The following is an 18999-nucleotide window of genomic DNA, read 5'->3' on the forward strand; positions in this document are numbered from 1 at the left end:
CCTTTTCTGCTTCTCACAGAAGGAGCCGGGAGGGCGTGTGGCCGGGACATCTGACCCTAACTGATCCAGGGCTATTCCCGACCGGATGACATCCTGTTTGGTGTACACAGCCAGGAGAAGAATTGAGGAGGAAGGAAAGGACGTCCGAATGGATGGTGTTTGTTCTCCCAAGTCGCTGTTCCTCGTGACAGAGCCCTGCTCCTTTGGGAATGGCTGGTCTCCTGCCTGGCTATGGGAAGTGGCAAATGCATTCCTTGTTTTGCTCTGCTTTCCCTATTAAACTGCATCTCAACCCATGAGTTTTCTCACTTTTACCCTTTTCTGTCCCCCAGCCATGTGTGGGGCTGGGGTTGAACCACAACATGGAGCTTCTCATCTGGAACAGGAGCAGGATGAGCCCATCACTTGGCTCTTCCATCACAGCATGTGATGCTCATCTAACAGCCTCCAGCACTGCAGGGTCAAGGCCCATTTCCCAGGTGTATAAACACGGCTGCTTTGAACAAGCCTCGTGCTCTGATGCCGCCGCTGGGCTTCCTGAAGGCAGTGTTTGCTCTGCTGCCTGCAGCCAAACTGTGCCCTCCCTAGCAGGGAAGAGCAGGTCCTGGGGTATGATTGGCTCCAGTCAGAAGGTGACGCGGGTTTGTGGCTTTTGGAAAGGATTAATGTAAAATTCCAGCTTGACAGAGAACGCTTGAAGAGGGTAAAAATAGACCCTGGCTCTGCTGAGTCATCTCAGCTCAGACCTGGGGCAGGGTGCGTTTCAGGGCTGCTCTCTGCCTTCCCTGCAGCACTTTGGTCTGGCTAGGGGAAGGGAGCCAAGGCTCTCCCTTCAAATGGACCTCCTCTGGCACTGATTTACTGGTATCAATGCCCTTTGCTCTGTGAATCAGCAGGGCTGGGTTGAGGCTCTGATTGTGAATGGGGAGAGGAGCCCATCAGGCACGGTGGCTGTGAGCAGCCCCGTGACACGGGCACCGCATCGGCAGCGGCACTGGAAACTCCTCGTGGTAACAGCACCAGGGTGAACCAAGCTCCACAGCCGTGCCCGTGGGAGCTGGCTGCTTCCCAACGGCGGGGAAAGAGCTGCAGGCACAGGGCGGCTCTGGCAGCAGCAGCTCCGGGGTTCAGCTGATGAGTGCCCAGCATGGGAGTCCTGCCAGAGGGACGGCAGCAGGCTGATGGAAGTGATCCCTCTGGAGGAAGCCAAACACAGCCGAGAAGCTTGGGAAGCCAACAGCAGCCCAGAAACCAACCGTATCCTGGGCTGCATCAAGAGCAGTGTGACCAGCAGGGCGAAGGGGGTGATCCTGCCCCTCTGCTCTGCTCTCGTGAGACCTCACTTGGAGTATTGTGTGCAGTTCTGGTGTCAACATGAAACTTGGAACAAGTCCAGAGGAGGCCATGAGCATGATCAGGGGACTGGAGCACCTCCCATATGAAGAAAGGCTGAGAAAGTTGGGGCTGTTCAGCCTGGAGAAGGCTGCGTGGAGACCTCAGAGCAGGCTTCCAGGATCTGAAGGGGGGCTATAGGGATGCTGGGGAGGGACTCTTCATTAGGGACTGTAGTGACAGGACAAGGGGTAACAGGTTAAAACAAGCAGGGGAAGTTTAGATTGGATCTAAGGAAGAAGTTCTTTCCTGTTAGGGTGGTGAGGCACTGGAATGGGTTGCCCAGGGAGGTTGTGAATGCTCCATCCCTGGCAGTGTTCAGGGCCAGGTTGGACAAAGCCTTGGGTGGCATGCTTTAGTGTGAGGTGTCCCTGCCCATGGCAGGGGGTTGGAACTGGATGATCTTTAGGTCCTGTCCAACCCAAACCATTGTATGATTCTAAGTCCCTTAAGTGAGCCCATTCTGGCGCTGAGGTCCCAGACACAGTTTGATGCCTCCCTGTTCTGCCCGGAATAAAAGGTGTCAGGTATGGTGAATACAGACCCACAGCAATACCCAGAATGTGGCAGCTCTGCTTAAGCAGTGGTGCTTGCCGTGAGCACCCTGCCCTGGGCCAGCACCAGTGGGGCAGCGGGGCCAGGGCAGGGATTGTGCCCCTGTGCTGGGCACTGGTGAGGCCGCACCTCGAATCCTGTGTCCCTCACTACAAGGGAGACATTGGGAAGGGAACGGGGCTGGAGCAGGGTGGCACGGGGTGATGGGGAACGGCTGAGGGACCTGGGGGTTCAGATGGAGAAGGCTCAGGGGGGACCTGATGGCTGCCTACAACTGCCTGACAGGAGGATGGAGCCAGGAGGGGCTGGGCCCTGCTCCCAAGGGATGGGACAAGGGGAACCGGCCTCAAGCTGCACCAGGGGAGGCTCGCTTGCAGACTCCAACAACGCCTTCGCACAGCGGCGGCTGTCACGCGCCGGAACAGGGAACCGCCGCCCGCGGAGGTGTCTGCGCAGTGTGGATGTGGTGCCGGGTGCCGTGGGTTGGCGCTGCCCGTGGCACCGGCTGCACTGCGCGCTCCAAGGCCCGCTCCAGCCGCGCTCACCGCGCTCCCCCGAGCCGCCATGACCGCACCGGCCGGAGGCGCCGCGCAATGCGCACGCGCAGGCCCGTACCACTGCAGGCCGGGGCGGGGGGAAGGCGGCGCGGCGCGGCCCACACAAAGGCGGCGGGGGGGGGGGGAGCAGTGCGCCTGCGCGGTGCGCGGCTCCCCGGCAGCCAGGCGGGTCCCGGCCGGGCGCTAGGCCGCGGCGGAGCCGGGGTCTCGCGTAGATGTGCAGCCCGGGGAGGGAGCCGCCTGGGCCGGCCCCGGCGGGGGACCTGCCGCCCGAGTGGGAGACGGACGACGAGCGTATGGCCTTCCTGTTCTCGGCCTTTAAGCAGAGCCGCGAGGTGAACAGCACCGAGTGGGACAGTAAGATGGCTTTCTGGGTCGGGCTGGTGCTGGCCCGCGGCCGCCGCCGGGGAGCGGTGCGGACCTGCCTGCGAGAGCTGCAGCACGGCTTCGAGCGGCGCGGCAGCCTCCCGCTGGGCCTCGGCACCGTCCTCCGGGAGCTCCTCAGGTACCGGCGGCGGGCAGGCCGCGGAGGGGGCTTTGCGAGGGGGGTGGTTGCATGAGGGAGCTTTGAGGCACGGATGCGGGCAAGGAGAGGTCCATGGCGTGCCGGAAGGAAGATGCTGGCTGTGTGCATGGCAGGGAGGGCGCTGGGGGGTGCAGGGTGAACGGAGGGTGCAGGGGGACATGAGGGAAAGCTTGGTGCTGCTCTTGGAGGAGAGCGCAGGGAGTTCCAGGGGAATGCGGGGTTATTTTGTGTGTGTGATAGGGAATTGGGGAGCTCTGTGCAAGGAAAAGCATGGACAGGGAGCTAGAGCTCATCCTGGGGTTCGCAGAGGTGCAGGGGGAGTGCAGGGCATCCCAAGGGAATGCCGTGGTGTAGGTGCAGGGTTGCTTTGTGTTCAGCTGGGTTGTTCCCCAAAGCGGTTGATATGATGCACACAGCTGCATGTGGGGATGTGGTGAGTGATGGTGTTTGTAACCAAGGGCTCTGCAGTGTGAAACGAGAGCCCGGGGCTGGTACCCTTTAAAGGTCCAAGAGCAGCAGGATGCAGATGAGACTGTAACATAAACCCCCGGTCTGTGGGTATGAGACAAGCTATGTGTGCTGTTTAATGCCCACTGAAATACCCCCAGGTGTCTAGTGGAGCCTCCCATTGGTTTCCCTCTTTGCCTCATCAATTTTAAGCCAGAAACCTGGGAAACTGGAAAATGGTAAACAAAAGACCCTTGTGGCCAGAGGAAGTGGGGAGGCAGAGAGACCTCTGCGCACCTTCGTACCCAGTGGTGACACCTCACGCTTCAGCTAGAACCTGGTGTTGGGGAACGCCACTAGCCCTGTGGATGTACAAAGTCCAGAGCAGTGTTTCAGGCCATGGTTCTCTGTGCTGGTGGAAGGGTGGAGAGTGACCGTACTCAGTTCTGCATGCGTGTCTCTCCTCCAGACGTGGCAAGATGCAGAGGGAGTCAGACTTCATGGCCAGTGTAGACAGCAGCTGGATCTCCTGGGGTGTGGGAGTCTTCATTTTGAAGCCCCTGAAGTGGACTCTTTCCAGTGTGCTGGGTGACAGTAAGATACCTGAAGAAGAGGAAGTTCTGATTTATGTGGAGCTGCTTCAGGTGAGTGGTGTTGGGAGCTTGCGTGAGGTCGTGCATCTCCAGAAACATCGTGACTTGGTTTGTGCTCTAGGGAGGAAGGATCAACATGGAACAGATCTTCCTTTGTACTGATTTGGTGGCTAAAGGTGGATGGGATAACTCAGGGCGAAGAAATAGTTCATATCTGCAGATGTTCCTTGAAACATAATGGCTGCTCACTGGCTTCTAGGAAACAGGAGGAGCAGGCTTGCTTGTCGAGGGGAGCAAGGAGCATGCTGTGAGGCTCAGGTTTGAGTCTGGGCAAGTGTGGTACACAAGAGGAGCTTGCATGTTGAGTGCCACCCATTGCAGGGGCAGTTGCTGTCACAGCCATGTATCACCGAGTGCAGCTTGCATGAGCGTTATTAAAGGTCGATTTGCCTCTGAGTTTTCAGCCCTTGGATCCTGTCAAAGCCCCTTTCCTTTGGCACACTAAGTGGTAGAGCTGTGGGTCCCTCTTTGTGTTTCTCTGCCTTAGCCACAAGACTTGCTGCTATTGCATGCGAGTGGCATTTAAATGACTGGGACCAGCAGAAATGTGAGATCTCCTTGGCTGGGTTCCTTTATTTGTAGTTACCCTGATAGCAGACAGTGCCTTCCCTCTGCAGTGGGTATTCCACAGCTTTCAGAAGGGATATGCATGGCAGAGGAGGGAAAATGTTTTAGAAACCACAAGCCTTGATGTGGAGTCGTTTCAATGGTCTGAAGTGGATCATAACTCTCACTTGAAATGGGGAAAACTTTTTCCTCTGATCATGTACACATGATGCAAAATGACTTGATGAGCACAATTCTAGTGTGGATTAATGGCTTTAAGCTGAAACAGGGGAGATGGAGATGAGCTCTTAGGCAAAAGCTCTTCCCTTTGAGGGTGCTGAGGCACTGGCACAGGGTGCCCAGAAGAGCTGTGGCTGCCCCATCCCTGGCAGTGCTCAAGGCCAGGTTGGACACAGGGGCTTGGAGCAGCCTCCTCTAGTGGAAGGTGTCCCTGCCCGTGGCAGGGGTTGGAGTGGGAGGAGCTTTAAGGTCCCTTCCAACCCAAACCATTCCAGGATTCTGTGATTAAAGAAAAGCTTCCGTTGGTTTTAAACAGGGGGTGGGAGGTGGGATTTCGAGATGTGCTGAGGAAGCCAGGGCGCTGCCTGTGTGGTTCCTGTGTTAGTCGCATTTGCACGGGGAAAGTGAGTGCTGTAGTTCTGATTCTCACGAAAACATGCTGTTTTTTCATCCCATTAATGGTGATATTTGAAAGCATGGCAGTTGCTTCTGAATGTTGATGTACAACTCGCTCTGTGAGTCTTGTCTGGCTCAGAATGTGTCTGGCTTTTCACCTTCAGTGCGTAGGAGGAAGCAGGTGTGGATTTGCAGTTGTTGTGAGAGGAGGCAGAGTGCTGTGTACGCTCACAGCCCGCTCTGCTGCTTCCTTCCAGGAGAAGGCAGAGGAAGTTTATCGCCTCTATCAGAACTCTGCACTCTCTTCTCACCCTGTTGTTGCCCTCTCGGAGCTGCGTTCCCTCTGTGCCAGTATTTGTCCAGATGAAAGGACGTTCTACTTGCTGCTTCTCCAGCTGCAAAAGGAAAAGAGGGTCACGATCCTGGAACAGAACGGAGAGAAGGTACAGGGTAAAGGTGACTGCTTTTGGGTGGTATAATCCCTGTCTTGCATTTCATCTGGCTGGAAAGAATGCCTTATTGGAACAATGTGGGTGTTCTTCATTTGGGAAAGTAAATTCTGTGGGCTCCAACATTGTAACCTGGTTATACATGAGACTAAATCCTCAGTCTTGCATGACAGGTTCTTAAACATTTATGATGTTACTAGCTAGAAAATGGGCAGGTACTGTAGCTGTCTGCCTGCAGGTTGACTGTCCCTAGCTACCCAAATTCAAGTCATTCCACGCCACTAGAATCACTGTTCTGCTTTCTGTGAGAAGGGTTTCCTGTCTGTCAGGAACTGCAGAGATAAGAGTCTTGTTCTAAGATGGCACTTTTCCCCGTGGTGCTGCACTGTGCAGTTCAGTACTGAAGTGCTTGGAAGTGTGACACTGCCATACGCTGGTCAGTGCAGCAAGGCAGCTTTAGGGTGTTCCAGTCAAGCTTTCTGTTTTCACACTGATGTTACTTGATCCTGGCTAGTTTAATATTTGATTATATGGTGACTGATACGTCTTCATCACTGTTACAAGGCTTAAACAGGGTAAAAACATCTTCTCTTTCATCAGAGTTGGAGTATTTCTAGTGCAGGCACAGATTGTGGAGACAAGTGACTCGAGTGTGTGGTTTTCTCCCTTTAGATAGTGAAGTTTGCCCGAGGGCTTCATGCCAAAGTCTCCCCGATGAATGATGTGGACATTGGAGTTTATCAGTTGATGCAGAGTGAACAGCTGCTGTCACAGAAGGTGGAGTCCCTTTCCCAGGAAGCAGAGAAGTAATTTGGGGAAGGGTGGTGGGAAGAACTTCTGTGTGATGTGGAACTTTGAATTCCGGTGACCTAGTTAGAACGAAGCTGTTTCTGAAGGTGCAGGCTTCTTCCTGTTCTGTAAACACAGTAGTCACAGTCATGTGAATGGGCAGGTTTTCCACTCTTTGTTCCTTATCCCCATAAAAACAACATGCAGTGAATGGATGCCTAAAGCTTTTGCAAAGGTTTGGAATGAATTCAAGGACAACTGCTGAGGAGCAACAATGGGTTAAGGGTGGTTGTGTCTGAAATGCATTGTTGCTCTTTGGGTTAGAGTAAAGCAGTGAGGCTGGTTGCTGATTTGTAAAATAACTACTGCTTGCAAAGGACTGAGCTTTTCCTTTGTGCATCTGTGCAGGTGTAAAGAGGATGCCCGGAGTGCTTGTAGAGCTGGGAAGAAACAATTGGTAAGTCCCATTCTACTTGGAACTACGAGTGCTTTGGAGCTGGTCCATAGCTGCAGATAATGGCCAGGGTGCTTGATCTTAGTTGTGTTGAAGTGAGGTTGGTGGGGCTAAAGGTCTCCTTAAGGTGAAGATAAGGATGTTTTTGTCCAGAGTGAGGTGGTGAAGCGAAATGAAAGCATCGAACTCTTAAAGCCAGCTGGTGTGTGTGTGCCTTGCTGCAGTGAGCTTCCTGGTTTTGATTCCTTCACACTTTCTTTGGCTGCTGCCTGGTTGGTGATCCCAGGCTGTGTCTCTCACGTCCCCAGGCACTGAGATGCTTGAAGTCCAAACGAAGGACAGAGAGGCGCATTGAAGAGCTTCACTCCAAGCTGGATGCAGTGCAGGGGATCTTGGACAGGATTTACGCCTCCCAGACTGACCAGATGGTAACGTGTTCATATTGTCTTGTGCTTCTCGCTCTAGCCCTGCTCTTCCCATTGTGTGCTGCTTTACCTGCTTGTCAGAGCTCATGTCTGAGGGGTGGGTGCAGGCTGGCTGGTGGGACTTGATTCTCTGCTCTGGGAAGTGGCAGATCTGCTGTTGGGGTATTGCTCTAAATGGCTTCATTTTCTGCTTGAATGCTAATGCTTCTCTAGGGGTCCTGCTTGGATACCAGGTTTTGAGAGAAGGTGGTGTTTGTTCTTAGCGTTGTGCATCTTTCTCCTTTTTTATGTATTTTTGAAGGTATTTAATGCCTATCAGGCTGGTGTGGGAGCTCTGAAACTGTCAATGAAGGATGTTACTGTGGAGAGGGCAGAGAACCTGGTGGATCAGATACAAGAGGTACTGACATGAGAGCTTGTCTAGATAAATAAGTGGTGTGTAGATGTACACAGCAGGCTTGCCCAGCCACTAATGCTGAGGCTGTTCGGTTTCTATCCCACGTGTCACCAGAGCAAACTTGCTCCTGATCTTTTTAGATCAGCAAGCAGAGGTCTTCAGATAACTGGCTTTATATATTTGCATTTATTGCTAGCTAGTAGTCACAGCTTCCCTGAAATTTGTGCATTTTGTGTGTTCTTTTGGATAGAGCATTGCACAAGCACCCAGCTTTCCTTGAAAACGTTCAGCAGGATGTATTAAAATGAAACACAAACTGGAATGCAGCTGTGCTTGAAAAGAGGGTCTTAAAACTGCCCAATCCATAATCTGCAGTTCAAGATGGGAAAGCAGATGGGATTGTTAGGAGTTGAAATGAAGAGAGCAGTCTGTCTGCATAAGCTGGTGTAAAAAGCAGGAAAGGATTACTTCTTGAGCAACTTCAGCTCCATGTACTTGGAGTGACTCTGCCTCTAAGTCAACTTTGGGACTTTGTTTTGTTACCTACTTCTGACATAAGTGGCTGCAGTAAGACATGAGGGTTTATTCAATATCAAACACTGTTTTTCCTCAGCTTTGTGATACTCAAGATGAAGTAGCCCAGACTCTGGCTGGAGTGGGGATCAATGGCCTAGGTATGTGCTGGGCTTTTTATCCTTTGCTCATCTTCTCTTGCCACTGCTGGCCCTCTGTGCTGCATCCTTTCCCTGCTCCCTCCCCACATACCAGTCTTCCTTCCTGGAAGGATAATTGCTCACTGAAATACCAAAGCTGTTGCTACTGATCCCTTCAGAGGGGATGAGAACTGACAGTGAATTGTCTCCTCTGACAGTGGGTATTTGTGCATCTCCAGATCCTTGTAGTCTCAAGTGCTGGTGGCTTTCAGTTCAGAGTTGTGTCGTGTTGATTTAGATCTATTTTTAGAGTGGCTACTGCTTTGTTTTATAAGAGAGAATCTCTTCCTGTGTGATGCTGCAGCTTGTTTGGCTCTGCTGAAACACAGTCTGCTGTGAAGATGCTGCTTAATTCTTCTTGGAACTGAATGTTTCCTTTAATCAGCAGAGACGGACACTGAGGAGCTTGAGAAGGAGCTGGACAGTCTCCTGCAGGACTCAACTAAGGAGCCTGTGGATCTGCCTCCTGTTCCCGAGAAGGTGCTGAATCCACCCATTTCTGATGCTGAGCTGGAAGCTGAACTGGAGAAGCTCTCTGAGTCTGATGGAGGTATGGATGTCTGTAAGTTGTGTTAGCTAACTGCTGTCAGCCTTGCAAAACCAAAGGGGTCCAGAACTGAAGTCTGAGCTAGAATCGTTCCCGCTTCTCTTTGCTAGGAGTTTTGCCTGGCCAAGCACACGGCATCTTTTGTGTCTCACAGTACTTATGTCCTATGTTATAGGTATGATGTCTGCTAGAACCATTACTAACCTAGTCTTTATTTAGGAACAGTGAGTGACCAGAGCTTAAGGGTTGCACAATGAGTTTTCCATAGACCTGTCTTGGACAGGGGTAAATAGGTTTTACTTTTCCTTTCAGGAATCAGTTAATGAACAGTTGCACAGACTGTCCATATAGTCTTCTTCCTATTTGGGCACATGATATTCTCAAGTTTCAGAGCAGAAGAATGCTCAGCATCCCATATCAAACATAAAGCTTGGGTTTCCAAGAGAACAGTAATTGAATACTGAAGCACTGAGACTGAGATTGTATTAGTTATAGAGGCGGTTGATGTAGTTCATCTTACTGATGAAAACTGCTCTCTTTCTGTTGTGATTGTCTTTATAGATTTGGCACAAAAGACTCCCTCTACTTCCTCTGAACCCAAAACAGCTCTGGGACTGAATCTCTAAAGACCCAACAGCATCCTGTTGCTGCAGTGTGAGAAGTTTCTTAAGGTTCCTTAACTAATGACTAGAACTTCTGGGGAGAGGGGTAACACCCCCCCATTCTTCATGGATATCACTTTGCTCAGCAACAGGATCTCCTGCCATGACAATCCACTCTGGAACTGGCCCCAGCTGGTGTTTGTCATCTCTGTGCCAACATCTCCGCTGGTCTCAATTTGACTTGTGATCCCAAGTCACTGCAACATCCAGTCTTCCCTCTGGGAATGCCCTTCACTATTCCACCCGGCGAAGATACTCTTCTGTGTCCATAACAGTGCTCGTTTTTCATTTTCCCTTCGCTGTGGCTGATGTTGAGAACCTGAGTTGCAGCAGTATTGCAGTTGCTCAACATTTGGCTGTTTGTGTGGTTGTTTAAAACACTTGGCACCTAAGTACTGTCCTTGCCATAAGTTACCTGCAACAAGCTTACACACCCGTTGGTAGTTCTATCCCTCCCTGTCTGTATTTTGCACGGTCGTGGGCAACTAGACACTGTAAGTGTTCAATTGTAGGAGATTTTGTTGCTGCTCTAGAGGGCAGCAATTGCAAGCACAAGACAAAAAGAATTCCTCTTTCTGTAATGACATTAAGGCCTTAAAAGGGAGACCTGCAAAAGATCTTGAGCTGAAGGCGGTCCTGACGCTGCCGGTTGGGACACAGGCTCGTGGGTGCTGCACTACAACTTGCTGCTCACTCTTACTTGAAACCTGAGCTATTTTTGTATCTTCCCTGCTTGCAAAACTTGCTGGGAGTTGCAGGGTGATCTTTGAGCTCTCATATTGAGTGAGTTGGGATGGGAGGAGAAGGGATGCATCATTTTCCCTTTCCCTGAGGCCAGTTTCCTACAACAGCCTTGTCTTTGCCTTTAGTCTTGATGTTGCAATTCCACAAGATTATAGATGACCAGAAAGCCCCAAACCAAAACTCTGGCAGTGTTTCTAATGCAAACCCACCTGAGCACAGCAACTGAAGATGTTTTTAGAGGCTTTCTTTACCCATCAGAAGTGAAATCCTCATCTTTTGCAGGTCACTTTTTTATTACATGTATGCACAGGGGAGAGCAGAAAGCCGGATCCTGAACACGGAGAAGTGAATTCTTTTAGAGAGGAACGTGCTAGAAACTGGGCTTTCTGTTCACAGAGCCTGTGTGTGGCAGGGGAGGGACCAGCTCCGTGTTGGTGTGTAACCAGTCCTCCCTGCCCCTCTCCCTGACTCGGAATGTATTCCCATATTCCCATCACCATTTCTCTGCTGCTTCCTGCACCAAGCTCTGTTGCTGGAGCCATGTGGATGGCAGGTTGGGTGAACAGTAAAGGAGGGCTGGAGTTCCCATGCCCTGGGCATTACTGGTGACCCAGCTTTAGTCCCAGAGGGCAAGGGAAGCAATTCCAGGTGTCACTATGGTACTGTGTTCTCTCTGCCTTCGTTGTTGCTTTGTTGGAGAGTGGACTCCTGCCACAGGAGGTGTGCTGAAGCAGTTCACCCGGGCTGCACATGGAATTGTGTGAAATGACTTGAAGCTTTGTAAGTAAATGGGAGAAAAACCACTGTGTTTTCTGCCTATGTGTAATAAAAGGGAAGGGAGGAAACGGAATCCCTTGTGGTGCCTCCTTTTCTTTCCCTGTGCCACAGGTCACTGTGTGTTAGTGCTGTTCCAGCTGTGCTGCCGCATGGATAAAACTTGTGCTGACAGGAAACGAGCAGGTTCTTGGGCTGCTTTGTCACAACCCAAGCTGTCTAACTGCTGTAGTGCACTTTGCCTCCAGTCTTTTCTCTGCCTTTAAAAAGGCCCAGCAGTTCCTATGTGGAAGAAGTCTGTTTTTACAAGTAGCCTGTGCTGGGTTTGGGGTTGTACAGCCTTAATGTTGAGTATCATTTGGAAAGGCTCACTTTCTTTTATTTGCTTCAGCTCATCTTGTTCTGCCATTGTGCAGCTAACAGGTGCAGCTTCAAGGCTCACATGGCTGCAGGGAGCCCACAGATCTGCCTGCCCCTCATTTCTTTCCTGCTATCACCTGTACCTTCCCTGGAAGGGAAGCTCCAAGTGATTCCTGTAGGAACAAATGCTCTCTGTCATTCTGTGCTGCATCTGGCTGAGGCAGCCCTTCTGGAAGAGGCTTTGAAGAGTTAAACCCAAGCAGCTGCTGCTTTAGATGAAGTGGCTGGCAATTTTCTCCCTTTGATGCAAAGTGGGGAATGTAATCAAGATGGCTGAATGGAGAATGGGAAGGATATTTTGGTGCGCCAGCAGGGAAGGGAAATCGAGGGCAGCTTCTCGCTGGGTGAGGAAATGAAAAATGAAAACCTAGAGCTGAATTGTCACCACACTGGAATCTTCTCCTATTTGAGTGCTGGTTAAAATAGGACTTAACTGAGTCTCAGCAAAAATAGCAGCTGCTTATGTGGGGAAACGGAGCAACAGTTTAGTGATAGAAGGCAGCAAACAGTGCTCTCAGTAGAGATCACAGCCAGCCGGCGGGAGGAGTTAACCTGGGAACAGCAGGAAATGCCTGGGGTCTGGTTGAGGAGCTGCGTTTTGGCTGCCTCTGACAGCAGAGTTGATGGGTCCTGTCTTCATTAGGTGTGTTCCGAGATGCCCAGAAACTGGGTAACGGGTTGGGTCCCTTCCCATCTGCTTGCTCCTGCCAACGCAGCTTCCAATGCCTGCTTCAGCGTGAGTTGTGCGCGAGGGCGAGAGCCTCTCTGAGGTGTTTCTAAGCCCCTAAGGAGGAAGAAAGCTCCTTGTATCTCCAGGAATGATTTCCTGGAACGCCTCCTGGCTTAGCATGTGCACCTTGTGTGCCATGAGCTCCCACTCCAAGCCTCTGCCATGGCTCAATGCCATAGGACAGATTACCTACCATTGCTGCTCTCTTGAGCAATGAAGACGTCCTCTTTGTGTCCTGCAACTTAGATCTGGAAAATCTTTGTTCCTAATATAGGGAATATGTGGGAAAATGCCGTTTGAGGTGCAGAGGACAGTGCACTGCTCTGGGCAGTGAGAGAGCCCTCTTCTGATGTAACTCTGGTAAGGATTACAGAAGGATGGGAGCTGGCCTGACACAAAGACCCAAGTGAGGGTTCTGAGCCGTGAGCCGGTGGCTGGTGCCATCTAGCTGCTCCTGCCGGCATAGGCACTTGGCAGGAGAAGGCTGCAGACGACGGAACTAATGAGGCTTAATGAAACAAAGCCTTCGAAGTCACTGCTGTGGCACGCTGGCACCGAGCTCCGGTGACCTGCCACAAAGCGAGCGTGCTGTTTGCTTTGGGGATAAGCTGCTTGGTGCTGTGTGTTCAAGGGAATAATTGCTCTTGGGCAGCTCCTGCTCACTGTGGGCTTGTGCAAAGCCTGGGGTGCAAGGTCAGGGTGATTAAATCTCAGTGCAGCTGAGCTGCCTCTGTGGAGCTTGGCTGCTGCTTGCTTCAGAAGAGCTGTTGGAACAGGCAGGGGTCATCACGATGCGCTCCAGCGTGGTGTGAACTCACGCTCTGCTGCCTGCTTGTGCCTTCAGTTTGATTTGGAAAGCTGCTGCTGCTCTTTCCCATCTTGGCTAGTTTTCCAGCAAGGCATTTCCCAAAGGCAGGTCCCCATTGAGCAGAGCCAGCTCTGGTGGAAACTTCTTTCCTGGAAGACTTTGCTGACATTTCTCAATCAAAGGAGCCCCTTTGCAGCCAGGAGGCTTGGGACAGGGGGACCAACTGATGTAGGGTCATACATGTGAGCTGTGACTCGGTGAATTTAGGTGTCTCTTACTGAGAGCTCAAGCACACTGAATTTCCTGCTGATTTGCCTTGAAGAGCCTCAAATCCCACTTGAATGTTTGTTATTTTACCCCTTCAATCCTATCGCCTAATTCCCGAGCAACTTCCCCTGTCAGCTGCAGCCTCCCACTGCCATCGTCTTGGCTCGCAGAGGATGGACCTGGTGTGAAATCCAGAGGCACAGCGGGATGAGCAGAGAGCAGAGCAGCCTGATCTCTGCGCAGAGGCTGTGCAAGAGCAGAGCGCTCTGATTCCCTCTTGCGTCTGGCAGCAAGTCCCAGCGTGGAAGAGATTGACTGGGATGCTGTAGCAGGCACCACATCAACAGTGGATGAGGAGCTGCTGAGGGAGAAGAGGGAGGAAGGCTTGATGCAATGCAGGAGGTGAGTGCCAGCCCTCTGTGAGCTGCGAGGAAAGCAAAGTGGGGTGGCAAAGAGGGGAAAATTGCTGTCAGCAGCAGACGTGGAAAGTGGTGAGAGCTGCAGGCATTTCTGGTGCTGTGAGAGCTGGGAGGATTGCTGGTGCTGCTTCTGAGCAGTGAAAAGGGGGTTTGGGTGCTGATGGGGACTTGAACAGCTGTGGAACTTCTCAAGGGACTTGAAACGAAGGGGAACCCATGGATGGATTTTACTCCTCCACAGAAGGAGGTGGGCAGGATGTGATCAATGGCACCGGCAGGAGGAAGAGCTGGGTGGAGGAAAGCAGCTCCAAGTTGTCCTTCCGTGTGGTGGCAGCTACCTTGCTGTCCCTTCTCATCCTCTCCACGCTCCTGGGCAATGCCCTGGTGTGTGTGGCTGTGGTCAAGTTCAGACACTTGCGCTCTAAGGTCACCAGTATCTTCATCATCTCCTTGGCGGTGTCTGACCTCTTTGTGGCTGTCCTGGTGATGCCCTGGAAGGCTGCCACCGAGGTGGTGGGCTTCTGGCCTTTTGGGGCTTTCTGTGATGTTTGGGTGGCTTTTGACATCATGTGCTCCACAGCCTCGATCCTCAACTTGTGCATCATCAGCGTGGACCGGTACTGGGCCGTTTCCAACCCCTTCCGCTATGAGAGGAGGATGACGCAGCGCGTGGCTTTCACCATGGTCGCGCTCGCTTGGCTGCTCTCCCTCTTGATCTCTTTCATCCCTGTGCAGCTGAAGTGGCACAAGGATCAGGAGCTCCTTACGCAACAGGAGCCGGGTTTTAACATCACCGGGGAGGAGGAGAACTGCGATTTCAGCCTCAACAGGACTTACGCCATCTCGTCTTCTCTCGTCAGCTTCTACATCCCCGTTGCCGTCATGCTGGTGACGTACACCCGCATCTTCCGCATCGCCCGGCGGCAGATCCGCAGCCTCTCCTCCCTGGAGAGGGCGGTGGAGCATGCCCAGAGCTGCCACAGCAGCGACTGCCCTCACGAGTCTTCCCTGAAGAACTCCTTCAAGAAGGAGACCAAGGTCCTCAAAACCCTCTCCATCATCATGGGCGTCTTTGTCTTCTGCTGGCTGCCCTTCTTCGTGCTCAACTGCATGGTGCCCTTCTGTGATCCTGACCTGCATGAGCCCGGAGAGCTGCCTTGTGTCAGCGAGACCGTCTTCAACATCTTTGTCTGGTTTGGGTGGGCCAACTCTTCCCTCAATCCTATCATCTACACCTTCAACGCAGACTTCAGGAGAGCTTTTGCAACCCTCTTGGGCTGTGGCTGCCTTTGCCCCAGCAACGCGGTGGAGACGGTGAACTTCAGCAATGAGCTGGTCTCCTACCACCACGACACCACGTACCAGAAGGAAGTGGTGACCCTCAGCTACCACCAGCTTCTCCCCCACGTTGCTCTGCACATGGAGAACAAGGAGATGGCCTTTGGCAAGGATTCTCAGGCCTCTGAGCCTTCTCCCACCACCAGCCCTGCAGTGATGCACATGGAGTGTGAAGTGGCTGTCTCGCTGGAGAAGATTACCACCAGCAATGTGTTCAATTGAGACAGGGCTGGGAAAAGGGTGGTGGGATGGTCTCGAGGAGAGATGGAATCGGGGACTGTTGCACTTGCCTGTTTCCTGAGGACTTTGTGGATAATGTGGGTATTGCACTCTGGGCAGGAGCCCTGGCTGCTCAACGGGCACAGGCCAAAGGCAGCTGCTCATGTGGTGATGACTGCTGGAACAGTGCTGCAAACCAGCCTCTAGTGAGGGAAACCCGGGTTTGTGGTGGGCTTTGCAGGAAGGAGGTGATGGCTTTGCTGGGATAATGCTCTTGGGCTCACCTCTGACTGTGTCTCTTGCTCAGGTGAATCATCCTGCAGGTCTGGACTGGAATGCAGCCACTTCTCCTGGAGCCCTGAGGCTGTGCTTGGTAGCAGCTTGTCCTGAGTGTGTTTGCAGGGAAGGACTGGGTGTGTAAAGGTCTACACTGGCCCCTGGAGGAGGAGCCAGCCTCTCTAAGCTGGGACATGCACAGCTGAGGGGTGCATGAACATAAACTGGGATTTAGCCCCAGGATGTTGGACTTTTTGTTTTGGGGATGAGAGTGTCTGAGCCCTTGAGACTCTGAGGGTAGAGGGGAAAATGAGATGTTAAAGCAAGAACATTGCTGGTTTGGTTTCTGTGCCCTCATCAGTCGGGTCCTTTTCCTGGACTGTTTCTTTCCCTTTTCTCTTTGTACTCCCTCCAATTCCCTTCCTCCCCCATTTCATTACAGATCCTTTCCCATTGCCTCCCTTGCTGGCCCATTTCAGTAGTAAGAATAGCTTCTTAAGCAGCACTCTGTGCTCACCTGTACTCTTTAATGAGCCTCTCCTGTAGGTTGGGAGCTTGTGTCCGCTTAGCCGGGGGGTGAAGTAGCAAGTGAGCAGCCCCCAGCATCTCCCTGCAGGCTGCTTGACTTGAGAGAGGGGTTTTGCTCCATGCCTGGTGAAACACCGCAGCAGCAAGTGGCACGGCTGGGTTGTCTTGAAGCCGAGACATCTTTAGCTCCCTGCACAGCAGAAAGGCCTCTCCCTGCAAATGTTAACAAAGAAATCAGCAAGGGGTAATTACAGAGTGAGGGTAATTATTAACTGGAGCCCAGTTATAGTCAAGCTGCAGCACAATCAGGGTGGGAGGGGCGCAGAGCTCGCTGTGTCTCCAAGGTCAATGCTTGGATCTCACTAGGGAAGCACCAGGAGGACTGAACTCCGTGTACAACCATCTCCCCATGCTGCAGGGGTGGCTGGCTGTCAGAACCAAGGCAAGCTCTGGGAGTGTGGTAAATCCCAGCTCAGGGAAGGAGCTCGAGGAGGGGACGATTGTCTGGCATGGTCCTGGGAGATCCAATGCAATTCCAGTTGTATGTTCCTGCAGTACATCCATGTCCCTCAATAAAGGCAGGGTGTTGTAGCACGTGTGCTGTGTTTGGGCTTTACTACAGGGCTCCTGGCTTGGTGCATAGAGGGGGTCAGACTGAAGATGCAGCTTTTCCCAGTGTCCTGGTTGCCCTGGGTTTGGTGTTTGCTGATACTCATCTGGTGGCGAAGTTCTGGATCTTTATCCATGCCTGTTTGTAGGGACTGGAGTAAAGCTCAGTGTATCACTGTTACCTGTGATGGGTTGCAGGGTTGAACCTGCAAAAGGCAAAGGAGAGGGTGATGTGATCCTTCTTTTCTGTCCAGTTATTAACTTCCAGCTTGTGGACCAGGTCTCTGCCCAGCACAGACATTCCTATGGTCAGGTTGGGAAATGGGACAACAGCTCCAAACTGGTGCAACTGTGGCTTGCTTTGGCAAAAATACCCCTTGTTTACTTGGCTTCAGAATGGGTTTCTTCAGTTCCTGCTGTGGGTTTCCTGCACTGTCCTCCCCTGCAATTCCACCAGGAAGCATCCTCCTCCCATCCTAAAGCCATACAGTACTGCTCCATCCCTGCCAGTATTCCTACCTGTGGCTGCTCCTGGAGCCAGGACTGAGTCAGGACCTGTGCATGTGGGTGCAGCTCTGCTCCTGCCCTGTAAGCCCAGGTAAGGCAGTTCGCTTTCTGGAGCTCTGGTTTTGTCATGGGTGAAGGGAGGGCAGCACCCAGCAGGCAGGGTGTGAAGAGGGGTGGCTTTTGGCAGGGTGAGCAGAGCCATCAGTGCTGAGCAGTCCATGGAATCTCAGACTGGTTTGGGCTGGAAGGGACCTTAAAGCTCATCCAGTTCTGCTATGGGCAGGGACCCCTTCCACTGGAGCAGCTTGCTCCAAGCCCCTGTGTCCAACCTGGCCTTGAACACTGCCAGGGATGGGGCAGCCACAGCTTCTCTGGGCACCCTGTGCCAGCGCCTCAGCACCCTCACAGGGAAGAGCTTCTGCCTAAGAGCTCATCTCAGTCTCCCCTCTGGCAGGTTAAAGCCATTCCCCTTGGCCTGTCCCTGCAGGCCCTTGTCCAAAGCCGCTCTCCAGTGTATCCTGGTGGGAAGTGTGGGGCAGGGGATGGCTGTTGTCTGTGAAGTGATTCTTCAGGTTTGGGAGGAATGGGTTTAGTGGAGAAAGGGGGAAATAGTGTGTATGGGGAGGGGGGAATGGGAGGTGGCTGCTGTAGGCTGCTGCCTTGCCTCATTTTGCTTCCAAATTGGAATCAACTGCTCTTCTCATCAGGCAGAGGCCAGGGCTGGCCTTGGAGGAAGGAGCTCCAGGCGCAGGGGTCAAGCCTGGATGAGGGTCTCCAGATGCCTGGAGGAGCCTGGCAGAAGCTCTTCTAAAATCACAGCCCTGCCTTTCCCAATCTATATGGTAATTCCCAGCCATCATCCTGCTGATGGGGAAGAGGCAGGAGGGATTAACCCTGCTGAGGAGGAGGCTGTGAGTGCTCAACGACACCCAGGGAAGGCAGCTGGTCAAGGTGATGCTGCCCTTGTCTCTGTTCTGTCCCATGATTGAACTTCTGGGGACCTTTCCTCTTGCAGCAGCTGTCACCTGGGGCAGTGGTGCCCCCAGGACCTGTGCATTGACTCGTTAAGGTGAAACTACACTTAGAAACGCTGAGCACCTGTGAGGCTCATTGGCTTCACCTGGAACAAGCCCAAAGTGCTGTTTATCCCCCCAAAAGCTCCAGCTCTTGGCATCATTTGGATTCATTTTGTGCTTTGTGCTGCCGTGTGGCCAAGAAAGGAGAGGAAATGGCTCGAAAGTGGGAATTTTGGCTGGAAGAACCTTTGTGATGAGGGAAAAGGTGAGTATTGCCCAGAGAAGGCAATGGAGGTGGTGCAGGGCCTGGAGCAAAAGTGTGATGGGGAAGGGCTGAGGGACCTGGGGGTTCAGATGGAGAAGAGAAGGCTCAGGGGGGACCTGATGGCTGCCTACAACTGCCTGACAGGAGGATGGAGCCAGGAGGGGCTGGGTCCTGCTCCCAAGGGATGGGACAAGGGAAACGGCCTCAAGCTGCACCAGAGCAGGTTTAGATGGAGCTGAGGAACAATTCCTGCCCCAGAGGGTGCTCAGGCATTGGAAAAGGCTGCCCAGTGATGGAACCACCACCCATGGAGGTGTTTGAGCTGTGTGGA

General features: G+C 52.6%; 2 protein-coding genes across 4 annotated transcripts; both read left to right on the forward strand.

The window, feature by feature from the left end:
- Nucleotides 1-2614: 2614 nt before the first annotated feature.
- Nucleotides 2615-11342, forward strand: CHMP7 (charged multivesicular body protein 7). 2 transcript variants are annotated; one of them, XM_062616999.1, is made up of 10 exons: nucleotides 2615-3009; nucleotides 3947-4121; nucleotides 5570-5755; nucleotides 6434-6567; nucleotides 6959-7007; nucleotides 7313-7432; nucleotides 7731-7829; nucleotides 8440-8500; nucleotides 8925-9089; nucleotides 9648-11342. In XM_062616999.1, exons 1-10 carry the CDS (start codon nucleotides 2720-2722, stop codon nucleotides 9710-9712), a joined length of 1344 nt encoding a protein of 447 aa, XP_062472983.1. In that variant the 5' UTR covers nucleotides 2615-2719; the 3' UTR covers nucleotides 9713-11342. The 2 variants fall into 2 exon arrangements, with proteins under 2 accessions (XP_062472983.1, XP_062472984.1); XM_062617000.1 differs by having other exon boundaries at nucleotides 2616-3009; nucleotides 8928-9089.
- A 2418-nt stretch (nucleotides 11343-13760) lies between these two features.
- On the forward strand, nucleotides 13761-18827 carry LOC134162776 (D(1) dopamine receptor-like). Of its 2 annotated transcripts, none has more exons than XM_062617004.1 (2): nucleotides 13761-17478; nucleotides 18095-18827. In XM_062617004.1, the coding sequence occupies exon 1, from the start codon at nucleotides 14127-14129 to the stop codon at nucleotides 15468-15470; it is 1344 nt and encodes a 447-aa protein (XP_062472988.1). In that variant the 5' UTR covers nucleotides 13761-14126; the 3' UTR covers nucleotides 15471-17478; nucleotides 18095-18827. The 2 variants fall into 2 exon arrangements, with proteins under 2 accessions (XP_062472988.1, XP_062472989.1); XM_062617005.1 differs by having other exon boundaries at nucleotides 18546-18827.
- The last annotated feature ends 172 nt before the right edge of the window (nucleotides 18828-18999 follow it).

The sequence above is a fragment of the Pezoporus occidentalis genome, unplaced genomic scaffold (genome assembly GCF_034315485.1).
Source record: "Pezoporus occidentalis ecotype Australia unplaced genomic scaffold, CSIRO_AGI_Poc_V1 ctg191, whole genome shotgun sequence".
NCBI classification, from domain to species: Eukaryota; Metazoa; Chordata; class Aves; order Psittaciformes; family Psittacidae; genus Pezoporus; species Pezoporus occidentalis.